General features: G+C 37.4%; 1 protein-coding gene across 9 annotated transcripts in view; it reads right to left on the bottom strand.

Moving 5' to 3' along the window:
- Positions 1–18,416, bottom strand: part of elavl2 (ELAV like neuron-specific RNA binding protein 2) — a 61,187-nt gene extending 42,771 nt beyond the window's left edge. For 4 of the 9 annotated variants that reach the window (XM_059969103.1, XM_059969106.1, XM_059969104.1 and 1 more), the window contains exons 1-2: positions 14,920–15,166; positions 1,551–1,654 (exon numbers count right to left, since the gene is read on the bottom strand). In XM_059969103.1, coding sequence (XP_059825086.1) covers positions 1,551–1,654; positions 14,920–15,160 — 345 coding nt within the window. In that variant the 5' untranslated portion in view covers positions 15,161–15,166. Of the gene's footprint in view, positions 1–1,550; positions 1,655–14,919; positions 15,176–18,332 lie in introns of those variants that run through there. The other 5 variants (XM_059969100.1, XM_059969098.1, XM_059969101.1 and 2 more) reach the window with 3 other exon arrangements.
- Positions 18,417–21,415: the final 2,999 nt, after the last annotated feature.

The following is a 21,415-nucleotide window of genomic DNA, read 5'->3' as shown; positions in this document are numbered from 1 at the left end:
TGAAAAAGGAGAACCAATTCAAGTTGATGGCAGGGTCAACAACATCTTCAAAGATAACAAATCAGTATATCTATGCTCCAGTAATGTAGTGCAGAACCTAGTTAGCAAAGAAATCAATAACGTAGAGTAACATGAGTATCGTACAACGATGACACTAGACTCAGAATTAAGAGATAAAACCATTTGAATCAGTTTATGACAGGACAAGAAACAGGTGCTGAAGACATTTAAACACAAGCAATTCTGCAGATGCTGAAATCCACAGCAACACACACACAAAATAGAAGAACTCAGCGGGTCAGGCAGAATCTATGGGAATTAATAAAGTCAATATTTCAGGACAAGACCCTTTATCAGGTCTACCATGTCAATATTTTATTTCTACTGTAGATATTTCTCTGGTTTTACTATTCTGCTCACTGCATTCCCCATGAGAATTTAGAATTGTATTTGAAATGTTTTCTTTCTCATTTCAAATAGCCATAACCACACATTTCAATACAATCTGACCCATACAAGAAAACTTGAGAATAAGGGAAACTAGGAGGCATTTGAACTGTACATTTAGATCTAGAACAGAATTAACTTTAGATTGTAGCAATGGAGGTAAAGGTTGGACAAAATTTTAAGAATTAAGACTCCAGGACTTGTCAAATAGCAAGATAACAATTCCTGTTTGGAACCCCAAATTAAGTCAAAATGATGAGCCTGAGCATTTATTTATTTATTTAAAAAAGATGCTTCCATTTTCAATCTACTGGGGTGACCTTTGTCAAGGCCAATGCAACAAAACTACTACAGTACTCTTCGCTACCGGGAGAGAAAGTCTGTCCAGCATGAAGTCCGGTGCCAGCACCAGTTTATAATAATTTGGCTCTATCAGACAACCTGTCATCCATCTGGCCACAAGACAACTTTGCAGTACAAATTGGTTTGCTCAATAAGGTCATCTGATCACCTGAAAGAATAGCAAATAGTCAGGCAAACCCTCACATTTCAGCATCCTAACCTTTCCTCCAGGATAGCTCCTTAATTTATTAATCTTACATCCTGAGAGTCCAAAATGCTTTTTAAAGAGCAAAGCAGTTCTTTCACAGAAACCTCGATGCTACAAGCTCTGGGATTATGCAATTGTATGATCGATCACTTTTATAAAACATAAAAGATCTTGTAATACTAAACTACAGAGTGGACGTTAGACAGGATTTGATGGTTGAAAGTTAAATCACATTTTACTTGTATATACACACACTAATACCAAGTAGGATTTTAGTGAGGAAATCATTTGAAGGTGCCTTTCCGCTAATAGCTTCAGAAACTACTAACATACTGTGTACTGGTTATAGCAGAGAAAAAGCATGCATATAAAACCTATCAATACCCCAAATATTTAAGTCAGGGGTTCCTAACCTAGGTGCCATGGACACCTTGCTTAATGGTATTTGTCTATGGCATTAAAACAAGGCTAAGAACCCGATTTAAGTTGACTGAAAATTTAATTTAGCAAAGCACTCAATACAAGATGCCAAGTCTTAGTTTCACAAATTTACCTTGATCGTTTTGGTTTGGAGTCTCAAACCATTTAACGTGTTGATGGCTTTTTCAGCATCCTTCGGATCCACATAGTTTACAAACCCATAACCAAGGCTCTGACCTGGAAGAAAGAACAAGTCAATTATGAATCCATGGCCAATTCAATGTTGTAGTCTTATAGAAAATGGCTTGTCATATCAAAGCTTGCACTGGACTTTGATTGCTTCTTTAAGGCTGGGTCATGGATGTCACTAACAATTACTGCCAACCCTAAACTTTCCCTGGATGAAGGTAACAGTTACCCATTAAGTGCATCTCGAACTGAGACAAGTTTTTAACCAAAACATCAGTTGCTTATAGCAATTTAAACAGTTTCACAAGGGATTAATATCTAGAGTTCTGAGTTTGATTCAGAATCCCAATTCTAAAGGATGTTTGAGATTGAATTCAAAATTTCAATACAAAAATGTAAATTAGAATTCACTATTAATTGCTAAAAAAACTGCAAATGTTGTAAATCTGTTACAAAACCATACGATCATACCATTTCTAATGTTCATTGAATAAAAATCTCACTCACTTCCAATAGCCTCTGCCTGATCAAATTATTTCCAGAATTTTGTTTTATTATCCTAAATAAAAAGCATTGATTTGATGATAACATGGTAGCTCTAGCAACACAGGTTTAATCCTGATCTTCTGCATTGAGTTTGCACAATGGCCCTGCAACTGAGGTTTCTCACATGCCATAAAAGTGCCGGTGTGTTAACTGATTTCTGTATTCCTGACATAGGAGGAAAATTAAATAAGATAATGGACAACAGGGAAATAGGACAATGGGATTGATCACAGATCTGGCATAAACTCTGATGTCTTTTCACATTGTCTTATGACATTAAATGTTTTCAGATGGAAGATATCCTTCTGTCCTTAAATACAATTAATTCTCAAACAAGTTATGCCAAGATTATTAACTCTCAATTTCCTTAGCAGGTATATTACTATTGTGTAACAGTCACTGTATCTTCATTGCAATAAACACCAACACAATCCAGAATAGCTTTAAAAACTTAAAACTGATTAATCTTAAAAATCAACCTTCTATACTTTTCTCCATGTACTTGAGAAGTACTCTGGATCAAATACTTATTATTCTCCAAAATCACAATAGATATAAAGTATGAATTCTGAACAGAAGAACCGTCCATTCTCTTCTCTTTTTATCATGACCAGCTATTTCACTGTCTTTGAATGAAATATTAAACATTGATGTTTGAAAACAGCTTAATGGTTGAATTTTGAGTGTAAAAGAGCTGTGTGATTTTTGTTAAAAGGTATAGATTGGCTTTTTTCACCATAACACACCATAATTTCACCTGGCATATAGGGCAAAGAGTGCTGGACAAATAATTGTTTTTGGCACCAAAAAAATGGTTAACAGTCAGTGCTCACTTACTATCCACGTTGTTACAGACTACAAACCAAGCCAGAAACCTTGTGTTGTGATGGACTCAGACTTAAATTTTAACTGCCACATCAAGACGATTACAAAGTTAGTCTACCACCATTTTAAAAATATAGCAAGAGTTAAAGGGCCTACGTATCAGCATGATCTAGAAAAACTCATCCATGTATTTACTTTTGTTAGGCTTAACTACTGTAATGGAGTTATCACAGGTATCTGTACAAAAAAATCTCTCAGACAGCCGCAGCTCATTCAGAACGCTGCTGCTAGAGCCCTCACTAAGACCGAGAAAATAGAACACATCACTTCAGTTCTCAGATCTCTACAGTGGCTTCCTGTCCAGAGGATCGACTTTAAAACATTACTACTGGTTTTTAAAGGACTGAACGATCTAGGGCCAAAGTACATCTAATCTCTTACTGCATAACAAATCTTCCCGAGCTCTCAGGTCGTCTGGGGTAGATCTTCTTACTGTCCCCAAGTTCAAAACTAAACACGATAAAGCTGCTTTTAGCTATGAGGCTCCACATATCTGGAATAACCTTCCAGAGGATCGGAAGTCTGCCCCAACTTCCAGCTCTCTTTAAAAGAGACGTAAAATTTTTCACTATAGCTTTTAATTAGAATCTCCTGCACTGTAAACTCTATTATATCTATTTTTGGGTGATTATATTCTCTTGTATACTGTCTGAAATAAATGTTTAATTTCTATATCTTATCCTATGTAAAGCACTTTGAACAGTCGTGTTTGAAAAATGCTATACAAATAAACATGCTTGCTTAAAAATATAATCACACGAAACAAAATTCCTACTGGATTTAACAGGATAGATACAAAAGCTAAATAAGAGATTCAACAGATGCTGGAAATATTGAGCAACACACACAGTTACTGGTGGAACTCAAGTTAGGCAGCATCTATGGTGGAGAATAAAGAGGGCTGATTAAGAGTATTGGTATGAAATGACAATTATTTATTCTCCAAAAGATGTTGCCTGACCTGCAACACATCTTGTGTGTGTTGCTCTAGATACAAAAGCAGACATTTTCCCTGGCTGTGATGTTCCAGAACAAAGTTCAAAGTACATTTATTATCACAGTACATATATGTTACCATATACAACCCTGAGATTCACTTTGTGGGCATACTCAATAAATCCATAATAGAATCAATGAAACACAACACCAACTTGGGTGTTCAACCAGTATGAACAAGACAACCAACTGTGTGAATACAAAAATAAATAAATGAGCAGTAAATATCAAGAATATGGAGATGACAAGTCCTTGAAAGTGAGCCCATAGGCTTTGGGAACATTTTAATGATGAGGCAAGTGAAATTATCCCCTTCAGTTCAAGAGCCTGATGGTTGAAGGCTAATAAATGTTCCTGAATCTGCTGGTATGAGTCCTGCGGCTCCTGTACCACCTTCCTGATGGTAGCAGCAAAAAAGAGAGTATGCCCATAGAACATTACAGCACAGAAACAGGCCTTTTGGCCCTTCTTGGCTGTGCCATTTTTCTGCCTAATAGCCCCAGTGACCTGCACCTGGACCATATCCCTCCATACACCTCTCATCCATGTACCTGTCCAAGTTTCTCTTAAATGTTAAAAGTGAGCCCACATTTACCACTTCATCTGGCAGCTCATTCCACACTCCCACCACTCTGCGTGAAGTAGTTCCCCCCCCCCACCAATGTTCCCTTTAAACTTTTCCCCCTTCACCCTTAACCCACGTCCTCTGGTTTTTTCCTCCCCTAGCCTCAGTGGAAAAAGCCTGCCCATCACTATGGGTATGGATCACTCACTATGGGTATACTCATGATGGGTATGGATACTCACTATCCATACCGATCATGATTTTATATACCTCTATCAAATCTCCCCTCATTCTTCTACACTCCAGGGAATGAAGTCCTAACCTATTCAACCTTTCTCTGTAACTCAGTTTCTCAAGTCCCGGCAACATCCTTGTAAACCTTCTCTGCACTCTTTCAACCTGTAATTTGGTGACCAAAACTGCATACAATACTCCAAATTCGGCCTCAATGCCTTATACAACCTCACCATAACATTCCAACTCTTATACTCTGATTTATAAAGGCTAATGTACCAAAAGCTCTCTTTACAACTCTATCTGTGACACCACTTTTAGGGAATTTTGTATCTGTATTCCCAGATCTACAGCACTCCTCAGCACCCTACCAAGTTACCTTGTATGTTCTACCTTGGTTTTTCCTTCCAAAGTGCAATACCTCACACTTGTCTGTATTAAACTCCATCTGCCATTTTGTCAGCCCATTTTTCCAGCTGGTCCAAATCCCTCTGCAAGCTTTGAAGACCTTCCTCATTGTCCACTACACCTCCAGTCTTTGTATCATCAGCATATTTGCTGATCCAATTTACCACATTATTGATATAGATGACAAATAAAATTGGACCCAGCACTGATCCCTGTGGCACATCACTAGTCACAGGCCTCCACTCAGAGAAGCAATCCTCCACTGCCACTCTCTGACTTCTCCCATTGAGCCAATGTCTAATCCAATTTACTACCTCACCATGTACACCTAGCGACTGAATCTTCCTAACTAACCTCCTGTGCAGGACCTTGTCAACGGCTTTACTAAAGTTCACGTAGACAACATCCACTGCCTTCCCTTCATCCACTTTCCTTGTAACCTCCTCGAAAAACTAACAGATTTGTTAAATATGACCTACCACGCAGAAAGCCATGTTGACTCCCCCAATAAGTCCCTGTCTATCCAAGTACTTGTAGATCTCATCTCTTAGTACTCCTTCCAATAAATTTACCTACTACTGACGTCAAACTTACCGGATTACTTTTAGAGCCTTTTTTAAACAATGGAATAACATTAGCTATCCTCCAATCCTCCGGCACCTCACCTGTAGATACAGACATTTTAAATACATCTGCCAGGGCCCCTGCAATTTCAACACTAGTCTCCTTCAAGGTCTGTCAGGTCCTGGGGATTTATCTACTCTGATTTGCCTTAAGATAGCAAGCAACTCCTCCTCTTCAATCTGTATAAGTTCCATAACCTCACTACTTGCTTGTCTTATTTCCATTGACTCCATACCAGTTTCCTTAGTAAACACAGATGCAAAAAACCATTCAAGACCTCCTCCATTTTTTTTGGTTGCATACATAGCCAGCCACTCTGATCTTCAAGAGGACCAATTTTATCCCTTACTATCCTTTTGCTCTTAATATCCTAGTTGTTGTGGTTCCCTAATGATGGATACTGCTTTCCTGTGACAATTCTTTGTGTAAATGTGCTCAACGGTGGGGAGGGAGGGCTTTACCCCATGATGGACTGGGCTGTATCCACTACTTTTTGTAGGATTTTCCATTCAAGGGCAGTGGTGCCCTTGAACAGAATTCAAAGTTGCTGATCCTCTCCACCTCTGCTCCTCTGATGAGGACTGGCTCATGGACCTCTGGTTTCCTTCTCTTGAAGTCAATAATCAGCTCCTTGGCCTTGCTGACATTAAGAGATGCTGTTATGGCACCACTCAGATTTTCAATCTCTCTCCTATATATGGACATAAGAAAATATGCTGTATCTTTACAAATCCCTAATTAGAAGCACTACTGTGCTTTCTTCATAACTGCACTTACATGCCAGGCCCAGGACAGGTCATCCAACATTTTTTTTTTAAAAAACAGGAATTTAAAGTTACTGATCCTTTCCACCTCTGATCCTCCAATGAAGACTGGCTTATTTACCTCTGGCTTTCTCGTTATTAAGTCTTAAAGAACTGGATTCTGTTGCAAAAAAAAAAGCTTCATTAGTCAAAATACATGAAAAGAAATATCTGAACAGAGGGTAGCAAATCTTAAATTTTATAAACAAGAGGCAGATGGGGTATCAGTCATCAAATAAAACCAGACAGATGAGCATATTTTTCAATGCTACAGAAATCAAGGGACATGCAAAATGGGTGAATTAAAAGAGGTGCCACAGTATTACTAAACGGTAGAGTTGGCACAAGGGACAGAAATGTCTACTGCTTCTGCAATCCACCTGTTCTACAGTTAAGTGTGACAAACTCTAAAAGTCATTCAAGGTGCATCACAGGAAAGCATCTCATACGAAATGCTGGAGGAACTCAGCAGGTCTAAAGAGTCAACATTTTGGACTGAGACCCTTCTTCAGGACTGGAAAGGAAGGGGAGAAGTCAGTAAGATGGAGGAGGGGAGGAAGCAGTACAAGGTGACAGGTGGTTGATGGAACTGGAGAGGGGAAACAGTGAAGAGCTGGGAAGTTGATTGGTGAAGGAGATAATGGGATAGAGGAGGGGAAATCTGATAGGAGAGGATGAAAGACCATGGAAAAAAAGGGAGAGGAGTACCAGAGGGAGGTGATGGGTAGGTAAGGAGATAAGGATGAAGCAGGAATGAGGAATGGTCACACAGTTACTGGAAGTTCAAGAAATTGAAGTTCATGCCATCAGGTTGGAAGCTATCCAGACAGAATACAAAATGTTGCTCCTCTAACCAGAGTGTGGCCTCATCACAACAGTAGAACTGACATGTTGGAATAGGAATGGGAAGTGGAATTGAAATAGGTGGCTACAGAGAGACCACGCTTTTTCCGGCAGACAAAGCATAGGTGCTCGGCCTCCCAATATCCCTACTGAGTTCCTCCAGCATTTTGTATGTTGCTTTGGATCTCCAGCATCTGAATTGCAGATTTTCTCATGCACTGGAGAGTACCTAATGTCTGTCCTTGATTGTTTTGAAAGTAGTTGAGGGAAATCTATAGTTTTGATGCAACCAAGCATGTTGTGCAGCTGGTTCAGGAGGCCAAACTAGAGTTGATTATGATGGATCAACTAAACCATCAAGGTTGTTCTGCTTTAGACACCACGTCAGACCTATATTTCAAGCACATCCATCAGCAACAAATCAACATCCTTTCAAACATCAAGTCATTAAAACTGAGATCACCTCCATTTTTTTTCCCCTGGGAGGAGAGAAGCAAGGGCAATGTTCTACAGCTGTACCATCCTTTACATGAACTACTTCCCACTTCCATTCCTAAACATTTGAATCTAAATGTTCCATTTATTCTAATCGACAATTCCCACACGTACACAAAATTTCTGAGCACCTTTCAACACGGGAAGATCTGTTCAGGCAGCATCTCATCTAAAACCAGCATAATTCACGAGGAAGTTACCATACAACCTTTCCAGGGCAAATACATCCTTAAAATTCAGCATCTAGGAGTCAGTGCAAAATTCAGTGCAGCTTGCTTTCATATAATTCCAACACTAAAATTAATCAACACACATGCTGAAATAACAGAAACATTTCTCTTGCCTCCGAAGGGCAGCAACAAGCTATCAATATAGATGGATTACACTGAAAGGCTATCAACATTGAAAGAGCTCTAAGAAATACAAGCTTAAAATACTACATTCAAATCTGCAATAGAAAAACAGTTCCAGCTGCACTCAGAAAAAAGTTTATTTAGGAGCCAGAAAAAAAAAGCATGAAAACCAAGCTTAGCAGCTCAAGAACTTGAGGACAGATGTGCCAATAGGACTAAGATCAACGTGAAAAAACCCAAACAGCAAGTGCTGGGAGTGCTCATGTCAGGCTGAGGTGGATCGAGGAAAATAACGTCAACATTTCTAAAGTATTGGAGTTATCTCCTTTCTCTTCCCACAGACCCATGTCTTTCACTCCCATTGCCAGTACCTGCAAGTTTTAAATTTACCCCAAATGAAAGCCTTAATGTAGCAACTCATCTAATTATGTATCACTGCCATTCACATTACTGAAGTAACTGGTAAATGCGCACTGGTAAATGCAAAAGCTAGGCAATGGATGGCAAGTTCTTGACCAGACACATTGGCAACCATGTTCAAGCTCAAATTTAATTGTCATTCAGCAATGAATACAACCAAATGAAACTGTGTTCCTCTGGGGCTAAGATACAAAACACAATACCAACAGTCATTCACAGCACAAGGCACATATTAGATAGCAATATAGCACCTTGTGTCAGGCTTTAAAAGGCATCCACAAAATGGCTACTACAGCAGCAAATAAATGTAACCTTGCTTTCTGGCTGGACCAACCAAGCAACAGAATCAGAAGCCTTCTGCTGTACAGCTGTTTTTAGTTCTCTCACTCCACACCCCCCCCCCTCAAATCTGTTCACACTGACTTCCTAATACCAATTGCAAATCATGCTTCCTTTTCTTTTGAAACCTCCTTGAAATAAAAATAATGTGCAGTAAATCCACTACTGACTAACCGCACAATCTGAAGACATGGATTAAATCAAAAGCAAACAGTGAATGTAAAATTAACTGCCATTCCAGTGATAAGCTGAAGTAATAAAGTCAAGTATGTTGAAGTTTAGATTTGGTAAAAACACTTCCAAATTTCCTTTTAAGATTTCTACCTTGCAGAATTCTGTATTGGTAAGGAAGCAGCTCCAATTTGTAAAGGCAGCATGAACCATGCTACATACTAAATTTATAGCAAACCAATGTCTTTAATGCATATAGCTTCTTCTTAATCAGTAGATTTATAACTTGATTCCGTAAGAACACAACTAATTAAATAGGTCCATTGCATTCATGTCTCAAGAACTGAATTCAGGAATTGAAGTTTGTTAGTTTTTCCAAGCTGGCACCTCTCAAAAAAGATGTTTTGCTGAGACAAAACAGGCCAGCATTACAGATATTCATGTGAAACTGGAGCATTCCATAAATAATGCTAAAATGCATTGTGCTAATATTTTAGGGGCAAGAAAATCATTGGTTTGTTGCAAAGGCAAATGACTTTTCAGTTCGTTTGGGTTAGGATACAAAATGCTGGTTTTTCCAAGTGCGGGACACAAGTTGGATTTAGCGGCTAGAAATGTTTCTCTGAACAAAAGAGTAGAACTATGCAGTGTTCAGCTGTGACACTTCAGACCACACATTCACCCATTCCAAACAGCAGTACTAAATTGGTAAAGTGCCTAGGATCTCAAATCGATTAAACACACTTGGCAAGACATCTTAATTACAAAGTGGGCTTCAGGCAAAAAGGAATTTACATCAGTTACCCAATTTGAGAGCAATATACCCTTTTCTAATGGAGGAGACATTGACTGCAACTGCAAGCTTCTGCAAGTTCAGGAATATAAAAACTTAAAATCAATAAAGAATCAAAATTTCAATGAGCAAGGGACAACTTTCTGAAATCTTTTAAAATTTCAGAATATTTCAAAATTTAAAACTAATGTAGTGATCATCTTTGCACTATGCAAAAGATGCTAGTTTTCAGAAATTCTGCTGACTTCTATTTTTGATTAATGGTGTCTTAAACAGATTTCTGTTGATTAGTCTTCACCTTGGTGCACATCCAAGTGGCAAAACACTGAACTAATAACCATATGATACCTATAAATACAAACTGTATATGGTCTTCATGCAGCAATCAAACATTTCTGACAGGGACACAGTGTTATTAGGAAGCACCCCCTTTCCAGTGAATTAGTTGAGCGGACATTAATACTTACAAGGGAACCTTCAAAATTATTTTTTTCATCTTATTACTTCCCAATCTGAGCAACCCATTTTATTGGAGGAGTAGACTTTGCTGGGCAATTTAGCTTTTTATTTCACTTAATGGCTGTACTTCAGAAGTCATTTAAGTGTCTTAAGTGCTACAACGCAATATTTCTGGAGGTGATGCACAGCTCATTTCTGTCTTCTACTTTTGTTAATAACATCACATTTAAAAATATGATGTGTTAAATGCCAGATATATTAAAAAGGAAATTGCTTCACCACTTCCAAAGGAATCTAGGTATAAACAATACAAAAATTCTTATTGAACAGCAAATGTCAAGCCTCCTCCCAAAATGCTTTGAACCATTCAAGAGTCATGCTCCATGAAGTTAACTTCAGCACTGACTGAAGAAAAAAAATCACATCATTGCAATTGTTTTAAAAAACAAACATCCATTTTCTGATCATGTTGAACAAAATACATGCAGATTTTGAAAGGGTACAAACATGCATAGGCATGCTAAGGCCCCAAAACTACACAACTTCTTAGACCTCCAGTGCTTTTGTCAAGTATTATTTTCTAATAAATTACAGTTTATAAAAGATGAAAAATCCGAGGAAATATTTGTACTGCCCTTGAACTTATGGATCACTAACAGATGTTGCTTGCTTACAGACAAAAAAACTACAGTACACCACGTCTTCAAGCCTATTCTACCATTCAATTCGATAAATTAATGTCCACTCCCCCACCTATAACCTCATCTAAATGTCTAGCAATATTAATCCAGACCTGAATATACTCAAATGAGCACAGTCCTAGTTGGGGATTCTAAAGACTTAAAATAGTGAAGGTTTGCTTTTGCACTAAACTATATTTTGTGGGCAAGTTGACAATAACTGAAACAACATGGAATGACTAAACTGGGTGACTTACATCACTTACAACATTTCATGTGATATTCAGTTAACATTATGCACTAGACACTATAGCAAATTAGAAATTTGCCACTGTGCCAAAAATGGAAAAAAAAACGCAGCATGCTAACACAGCACAAACCACAAGTTACATAATTTCACTGATTTAATTATATTCTAGCTAATGTAGCTTTGTACAAAGAAAACAACCCAATCCCTTTATAGCTTAACACAATAAAATAAGCTCATTCATCCCACACAATATTTCTCCTCAAGTCAACTGCTGAGTGTTGATGTTTTGATATTTCAAAGAGGACATTCAGATTTCTTTTCACTGCCACAGCACTGTGCAGCTTAACCCTTTGCAATATCAAACCAAATTTCTGAAAATTTGAGCTGGACATTTCACACATGATAATCCTTTGTGGATCTCAAGCTTGTGGGAAACAAGATCTAGACATGCATGTAGTACCTTCATTTGCATCATCCTGCCAAACTTTCCCTACTAGATATAAAAATTAATTGGGTCAGATAGTTCTCATTGGTCTTTTTATGATGCGCACTCTTGTTCTGTCTGAAAAACATTCTGCTCTACGTGCTCTCTCCAGATTCAGAACTACTTTGTTTTAATACTTGACAATTAAATACCAAATTTTTCCCACAACACCTCTCAAAAAGAGTCAGGAGGACATCTCATTTCACATTCTTCCATAAGGATTTAAAGACATCTCTTGTAACACTTGTATGCCACTGGGAATCTGCTCAATGGCCTCAGGATGAATATAAAGTCTTTGAACTTTTGTCTGCAGCAGTCACAGCCTATTAAGAAACTAGTCCAAACACAAGCTTTGAAACTATACGAATAAAAGGACAACATATTACTTTAAATGGCTGTTAAAGACGGAAGAGAATATTGGGATCACAAGCAAACAAAAATGCAAAACATCAAGGTTAAGTGGAGGTTACAGATGCTGTAATTGGGAGGAAAAATATCCAAACATTGAAAGATTCAGTGGGCCAAGCAGCTTCTTGGAGGTACGGTAATTGTGGGGTCCAGACGCAGGGTCTTGACTAAATGTGAACAATTGCTTTCTTTCCACAATAGCTGCTCAAACTTTACCTCCAAGTGTTTTTTTTAAATCTTAAATATAAGAAAATGGACTCACGTTCAACATTGGTGGTTCCACAAATTCTTTCAATATTAGTGCCAATTCAAATTTAGTCATCAACTGAGCTACTATCAGGCATATAAAGAATAGAAATGTTGACTAATCTCTTGATATTATAAATGTCAATAGATGAAAACTACTTTACTCTGCAGATATTTACTTTTCATTAAAATATTTTTGCAAGATAATTGTAATTAACTTCTTTAATGGTCTTAACTAATGAACTGTAGAGCCATGCTGTGCAGAGCTTGGAACAAAACCCCAAGGACAAATATAGAAATGTAGCAAGTTCTCCAACCTTGTAAGAATTAGGTAAAATTGATATAAAACTTAATAGGAAGGGAGATGAAATTATGCTAAAATATGATACAATTCAGTATTAGAATTAATCTGTCAGCTAGATGTTAAAAATTAGAAAATAAATTACAAGAGCACAAAATGGTATCAGAACAAAGTGTAACTAAATCATGAGAAAAATACAAAGATGACTCGGTTTTAGACTGATAATTGAATAATACACTGAAGATTAGAGGTCTATCACCACAGATTTAATAGCCAAGGACTAAATTTACAGCCTTGTCTCAAAATAGTCTGATTTCACTGTAAGCAATGCTTAATTTGGATTATGTCCAAGTAAAAAGCAAATTTCCATTTGTTATTTTGAAATGACCCAAACTTGGAAGTTCCAGTAAAACCATGGCTTGGAGAGTGTGGACACTGGTCATGATTTCAAAAATTAACATAATGAAGTAAATGGAGGAATTTTAACAAATCTCAGGAAGAGAAATGGGGCAAAGTAGGCACAGTTGGCAAATAAAATGTAAATATATTTAGTGACATTCTTTGGAAAGAATGAAAGACTTTTAGTAAATGGTATTTTTAATACATACCAGATGCAAAGAAAGCCAAAAGTTAAAACTTCTGAAGGTGACATGAAGTTGAAAAGGAAAAACGTTAACTTTATTTACACCAGGCAGCACCGTCATGCAGCAGGTGTTCCGGCAGTACAGATTTCATGCTGACCTCCAGTGTTATAAGGCATTACATGTCCTTCTGAGATTATCTGGGTTTCCCCGGTGCAATCAGTTTCCTTCAGCACCCCATGGACATGCTGGTGGTATGTTAACACACCAGTGCTATGTTAAAAGATGACTGCAAACTACTCTGAGCAGTCGTAGGTAGGTGAATCAGGGTGGAATTGTTGGGTTTATGAGAGAAGAGGTTGCAGAGAAGTGAACCAGAAGCTCATAGAAAATCATTAGTTTGAAAGGCCTCAAATGTCATGGATTAAAATAGAATGAATGCACTAGAAGTATAAAAACGCTTACCAAATATGTCTCAGCTGCAACAATTTATCCAACTTTGGTTACCGTATTTTTAGGAAAGAGATCAATGCCATAAGGGTAGAAGGGAGATTCAATAGAACGACCAGTGCATTAAGATTTTAAAGGAGTGGCATGGCATGTTATTATAATGTTTAGTGTAACTCCATTACAGTGTCAGCTGCAAGACCAGGGTTCAATTCCCACCATGCCTGTAAGGAGTTTGTATTTCATCGCTGTGACCCCCGATGGGTTTCCTTCAGCTGTTCCTGTCTCCTCTCACATTCCAAAGACACAAGGTTAGCATTAGTGAGCTGAGGGCATCTATGTTGGTGCCCTATCTATGGTGGTGACACTTGCAGGATGTCTAGCATTATCCTTGCTGATTTGATGCAAGACAATGCATTTCACTGTTTGTCTCCATGTACATGTGAAAAATAAAGCTAATCTTTATCTTTAGACAGCCAGAAGTGATTGAAGACATGGATTTTAAAATGTGGGTTTACCACTGTTATTCAACCCTCAGGATTAATTTTTGCACCACTTTAGAAATCCTCGATGCCATCAGTAATCGAGCATGTATGAAGAATCCACTGCATCACAATCAAATGCAAGTTAACAGGAATTTGAAAAACTAGTCAAAAATATCCCATTTTGTTGCATGAATTGAATTATAAAGTGGCACTCTAAATCAAATCAATATATTGATCAAGGAGTAAAACCTGAATATTAAATTATAAAGCTCAGCTTTTCTATAGTTTAAAATCATACTGATGAAAACTGCAATTTATTGCATTGCAGATCAAACTCACTGTAGAAGCTATATTGTCAATGGCATCAAAAGATTCAGATAAAGCTGTATCAAAATACCAGTGTTTCACTAAAGTGCTCAGAATGGAGGCTCTACACATTCTTAGTGTCTTCAACATTACAAGCAAACAAAGCAGACAATTTTAAAGTACTAAGATACCTGTTATTTTGTCCCGTACTAGTTTGCAGGATTCTATTTCACCAATGCTGCCAAACAGGCTTTTAAGCTCCTCTTGTGTCATGTTTTGAGGCAAGTAGTTGACTATTAAGTTGGTTTTGCTGTCTTCTGGCATGGTGTTACTGTCAACAGGTGATGAGCAGTTGTTTGTACCAGTGTTGGCATTTGAAGGACCATTTGTTGTACTATTACAAGTTGGACCATTGGACAGTTGTGTTTCCATGGCAGCAATTACCTGCTAAAAATAGATAAGTCAACATTATCTTTATGACCTCATTTAGAATATCCAATTTATCAAAGCCCAAAGACCTTTCTGAAATGGCAATACAGCATTTACACTTGAAATACCCTACATACAAGTCTACCCCTGTGATTTAAGATAATGCCAAGACTTTAACTTCATTTTGATACATCGGAAAAATTCACTACCATATAAAAGGCACCTGAATCATGTATTTAGCAATTTAGGGTGGAGTAGACCCTTCCAGCCACTCCACCCTTGTAAACTCACCCCCACCCGACAAACCCTAAACAGGATAACTTACAATGACCAACTAATCCACCCGGTATGTCTTTGGAACTTAAATTCTAAATTTCCCTAGATGCATTTATAAATCAGTAAATAGGAAATTAGAAATGAACAAAGCACATTGCAATTGGTGTGTATGACTAACGCTCATCTTTGTCTGCAGAATAAAGAGACCAAGCGATCAGATCACCTGAACAGGCAAATTTAAGCGTGAACTCATTTGGTCTGGAGTTGCCACACTCAAATTTTCTTCAGATGAGAAACTCACACTGGTGAGAATCAAGAAATTTAAAGGGCAGCTACACTTAAAAATGTAGACTGATACAAATGTAAATGTTGGCATAAACTTGGAGGAGAAGCAGGACTACTTCAATATTATAGTTCACATTAATATTACATAACTATCATTTTGGTAATGCAATGATTAAAATGCAAGTTCAACATATACCATTAATAGGTCAAATTATGTCATTATTCTAATATATGTCTATTCCCAGTTTTTAAGAACAAGGGGTAACAATGATATTTAATGAGACAAAGATTATAAAGAAATTTTCTTGGTGGGATAGCCCAGTAGCATATCCCCAAAACCCCCCACTTCACCTCCCCCCCCCCCACCCCAACACACACATTCCCCCTCAGGAGGAGGATGGACAAACTGAAAAGTCCAAAGATCAATAGGATTTTGTTGAGGATATGAATTAAAGGAGTAGAGTCAAGGTACCAATCAACTAGCATCCAATTATTAAATTAACTGGCAGGGTTGGTTTGACCAAGTCGTGGTCTGCATATTTAAGAAATACCACTGAATATCTGATATTTTAGACAAAGAACACAACTCATCTTCAAAACCTGTGACATTTGAGCAGCAATAACCTGAATACAAGTGCTGAACAAACCATTTCCAAAATATTTTTCCAATAACTAAATGGTAAAAGTGAAAAATCTTAAATTACAATACAAAGTAGCAAGTTATGTAATTTTAAGATGAATCTTAGAATTAAGTTTGTGATTTAGTCTTTCAGTTTACATTAGAATTTGATTGCTTTTTGTAACATAAAGCTGACCTTTCTTTAAAAAAAAATACCAAATCTAGGTTATGTGAACAGTGAAACTAATGAGAGCATGAACAGTTTTATACATTTCATAAATCTGGGTAAATACCAGCTTGATATTCTGTACACACCAGCGATTTACCCATGCTGCAAATATATTCCACAGAATGACTGAACTGATGGCACGGTTATGCAAAACCACAGCTAGATCTATGCCATCTGGTGGTGAAAAACTGCTGCATGGTGCCTCACAAGAAAATAATGGCATCTTTTGATGCCAGATCTTTTTATAGATGAACTTAAAACAGAATGGTAATTTCAGTTTATATGCATGCTGTTTATATGTATCAAAACAAAAATTCCACTTGATTACGCCAACTAGCTCGAACTTTAGTCACAGAAAGGAAGCCAAAACCTTTCCATACAAGGTCTGTTAAAATGGTAACAGGTCACAGCCTACTGAAACATCACCTTCACAAGCACTGTTGAATTTTAAAATTACTATCTTCAGCTGACATATTCAATCAATTATTTGCAACTATATGACTCATTAAAGCAGCATAATCCGACATAATGTGCTGAGGAAAGACAGACAAGGGCAGCACTCACAGCAATCTAACACCAGAATTGCACACTACCACCTCTCCTCCCACCTTGTCAAAAGGAGGATCTTTCGAAAATTTAAACTCTGCTATTACAATTCCTGCGTCACAATACAAACTGTATTTATGGCCCAAGTTGTGGTGACATCCAAAACAACTATTCCAAATGATAATTCACATTTTACAAATTTAGAGTGTATAGAATGGGGAATTTAGACATCCATAGTGCCCTTTGGAGGACTGGAATGCTGGGGATGACATTTGAGTCAAGATTGACAACTGTCTTACTGCCCATTTCATCCAGGGTAAAGTGGCAGATAAAAAGCACATGAAAAGATGTTCATTTTCAGTTTCAAGATGCTTAGGGGACAAATTCTACACCATCATCACCAGGAGCATCAACTGGTTCACAATTACGGAGTTGCAAACACAATTATCAACCTTGATAAATGTAATTCCCTTTTGCTGAATAAATTCACTAAAACTAAACGTGCCACCCCCAGCCACTCCTCTACCCTACAAGATGAAGGCCTTGAAAAGAGTACAGAAGCTTTTTAGACATAGGAAGCATTCCACACCAGCATAGTGAAAAAGAATTGGAACTTTAGAAGCTGAAGACAGTCAAAACAGAGTCAGTAAAAACAAATGCTCAAAACTTCCAAAAACAAGGGCCAGTAATGATGACATCTATTAAGTAATTCAGATTTTGCTTTACATGTACCAAAACAGTGAAGATCAGAATCCCACTGAACAGCCATGTTAACCAATGCATGCCATAACACTGAACTATATAATACCCAGAGTTCTGAACGTGGGACATGTAGCAAGTGATTAAATAATTGGGTTTTAGTGAGAATTTCACTTAAACGCCATTTGCAATTAACAGCTCAAGAAAGGAGATTAAAAGCAGTTAAAACGTGCACTGCTACGACAGCACAAATCATAAAACAACAAATCCACTTCAATATTATACAAATTCTAATCAGACCATACCAAAATAGTTACATTGGCTTCACTTAATATACATAAGTAGCTATTTTGTAATTAAAATCTATTGCTGTTCTAAAATGAACCATAAATGTTTCTGAACCAATTACATTTTTGCAAGACCAAAGGACCTTTGACAACCATGTATATTATACTTTTTGGTATGGCCTCAATAATAAAATATCTTAGTCACTACTGAATTTAAAGAAAAGTCCCACAGACCCCAGTCCAAGGCTCTGCAGCCCACGAACCACTTCTAAGCAGAGTAGCCACATCACACAGTCTGACTGCCATGTTAGTTTGGAGTTGCCGTCTGCAATATGGACACAAAAGAGTACCGTATGTTAGATTAACAAGATAATGCAACAATCAGTTTACAATGCCTTATGTATATTCAAAGCATGTCCATGCAGTTTGGGCTCAAGAAAATGAGGCAATTCCAACCTAATCCTCTTTTAAAAAAAAAATTACCCCATGCATATTAATCGTAAAGAATCAACTATAGGCAAGAGATGTTGATAAAACTGCAGACAGATTCTGCAATTTAAAAAAAAATCAATAAATTAGAACTAGTACAAATGAAAAGCACAATTTTGATTGAAACAACAACAGATCAATTTGGTGATGCAGAAATGGGCTTAAGAGATTTGATTTCAGAAACCTACAAGATATTTACTCCTAAAATTATAGTTAAGCTATTCTGGTCCTTTTGTCAAAGTCTATAAATAGCGTTTTCAGCAGTTATCGCATACAAGACCACATGAGCATTCCAGTGAATATTTCCACACACTCGGGGCTCCAATCCAGCATCTTAAATGGTCAGTCACACAAAAAGTAAAGCATATTATTTACTACCAATAAAATTACTTTTCTACCAGACTAACAGCAAACATCAGGGCAAAATGGATCACAAACCAATGAAAGCAGCAAATCAGTCTGTTGGGTTGTAATCTATGCTTTGGAATTACACTGGACAACAAACATTTTGCTTCCTAAATACCGTTAGGTATATCTTATGGAATTTGGCCTGCACTATGACACTTCCCTAACAAACATTTTTTTTAAATATATAAAATCACCTGTATTTGTTATTTCAAATGTAAGATGCCAAGATTAAGGAATTTTTGTTTGTCCACAATTCAAACAGTCTTCAGTGATAGGCAATTAAAAGGACTGCTATTGGGACCGGAGAAAAATCGAATGGAAGGCATTCAAGGTGTTTTTCTCTTGGCAACTACAGAGCACCAAACTACATGTAGCTGGCTGACACCATGTTTCAATCATACAAAACCATGAAGTGCACAACATCACCAAAGATGCATTATCTGCATGCACGATTAGATGACTTCTCTGTATATATTGGCACTGTCAAGTGACGAGAATGCTGAAAGGTTTCACCAAGACATTTCAGTTATGGAGAAACTGTATCAGAGCTACTGGCATCCATCAATCCTGGCTGATTACTGTTGGACACTTAAGCAAAAAACCTCAACCAATGAATACAAATGAAAATTATCAAAGCATTTTTAGCTTACTTTAACTATTACTAAGCGTCAGCACCGTTATGCAATTAAACACATTATATTCAATACAAGTCAATTTCTTGTTTCTCCAAATTCCTACATTATACAAGTAGTCTGAAATTATATGTTCAGCTTTAAGTGGTTTATCATAATAAATTTGAGGAACTGACACTGCCGAAAAGAAATTGTTGTCTAGTGTTACAGCAGAACATACAGCATTATAGTCAAAATCTGTTTCACCTTAGAAAATTTGATTTAACTAAATGACATCCTGATTTCAGAACAATTCTCAGTACTAGCCATTGTTCACTTAGTAATTAAATCATTCATCACAAGTGTGAAGGGTGATGCAGCTCAAGCTTCAGAGCACTGATGGACAAATACAACTTCTACATTTGAACAGACTCAAAACGCTAGGAATTTAACAAGATGCCAGCTGAAATTGGAGACTATTGATTGGTACACCAAGAATATTTACCGTAGTAGAAGCAATAGCAAATAAACATTCTAGTTTAATCACTTCAGGCTGTTCATCGTCTCCTAGGAAAACAGACATTTAGAAACTTAGCACAAGGAGTTTCACCACGTCACAATCTAAAATTATTTTATCCAAAGTGGTGACTTGACCTTTCAGACCCAAGTCACTGAAACAATGACTGACATCATCAAAAGACAAGTGCACAGAGATTAATCTAGCAGCATAGCCAGGCTGGTTGGTTCAGAGAGACAGTCACAAACAGCCACAAAAACAAGTACAGACAAGAAGCTCAGCAACACTATGTCTGCACTGAGTCAACAACCCATTTTGCATAGGCTATACAGAAATCCCCAAAACCAATACTAATCAAAAGTATTCCACAAACCCACAGTTGTGGAACAGGAGATTTTTTTTGTCTAAGTTGAATCACTGAACAATCTCAATGACCTTTTCTTGGGATTACGATAGCACGGAGTTTCTATTTAGAGAATAGTTTCAGCACAACTCAAAAAAGAACTTGCATAATTTGTATTGAAACAAGAAAAACAGGACCATGGACTTCTAAACCTCAGAATAACACCAACTCATTTAAAACAAAAAAAAAAGGGTATTCATTTGAGCCTCCAAGAATACTACAATCTTGTCGTGGTTTACAGGTTTGTGTGCCTCAATGACCCTGAGAACTATATTGACTGGAGTCAAGGCTTTAACGTTTTGGCTCTTGGTAGATCACCCATGCCATACAGGTCAAAAGGTAAAGGCCAGACTAAGAGTGGCCCACTGGTCATCCAGGTTCGGGGGTGGGGGGGAGGGGCTCGGCTCAAGGCCAACAACCTTGACTAGTAGAACAAAACTGTTAAGAAAACAGCAATGAAGAATCCTTCAACATCTGAGTGCAATGGTATTCCTGAGACTCCACCCAGGACAATAGTGAAAATAGAACTACCTACACGCTGGAGGAAGCCCTGAACACTGCCAGAGATGGAGGACCTTCATGGTTGCCCTAAATGCCAGCAGTGTAACAGGCAAAAGATAGATCGATTCATCCGAGTCAAATTTCACATTCATACACAGCTCAAGTTCAACGTGTTTAAAATTGGATATATCCTTGTGCAGCTAAGAGCACTATAAAATGGAAGACAATGAGGCTTCATGGAGGCTGGAAGCATATCATCTCAGATGCAGTACATAAATGCCTTGCAAAATCTTGGACACAATCTTCAATTGTTGTACCAATGTCCTTTCGACATTTGTGAAAATTAGAAGTGGAGATAAGTGGATTTGTTACAGACAATACCAAGTAT

Source organism: Hypanus sabinus, chromosome 5, assembly GCF_030144855.1.
Source record: "Hypanus sabinus isolate sHypSab1 chromosome 5, sHypSab1.hap1, whole genome shotgun sequence".
NCBI lineage: Eukaryota > Metazoa > Chordata > Chondrichthyes > Myliobatiformes > Dasyatidae > Hypanus > Hypanus sabinus.
This window is presented reverse-complemented; position numbering and strand designations above follow the sequence as displayed.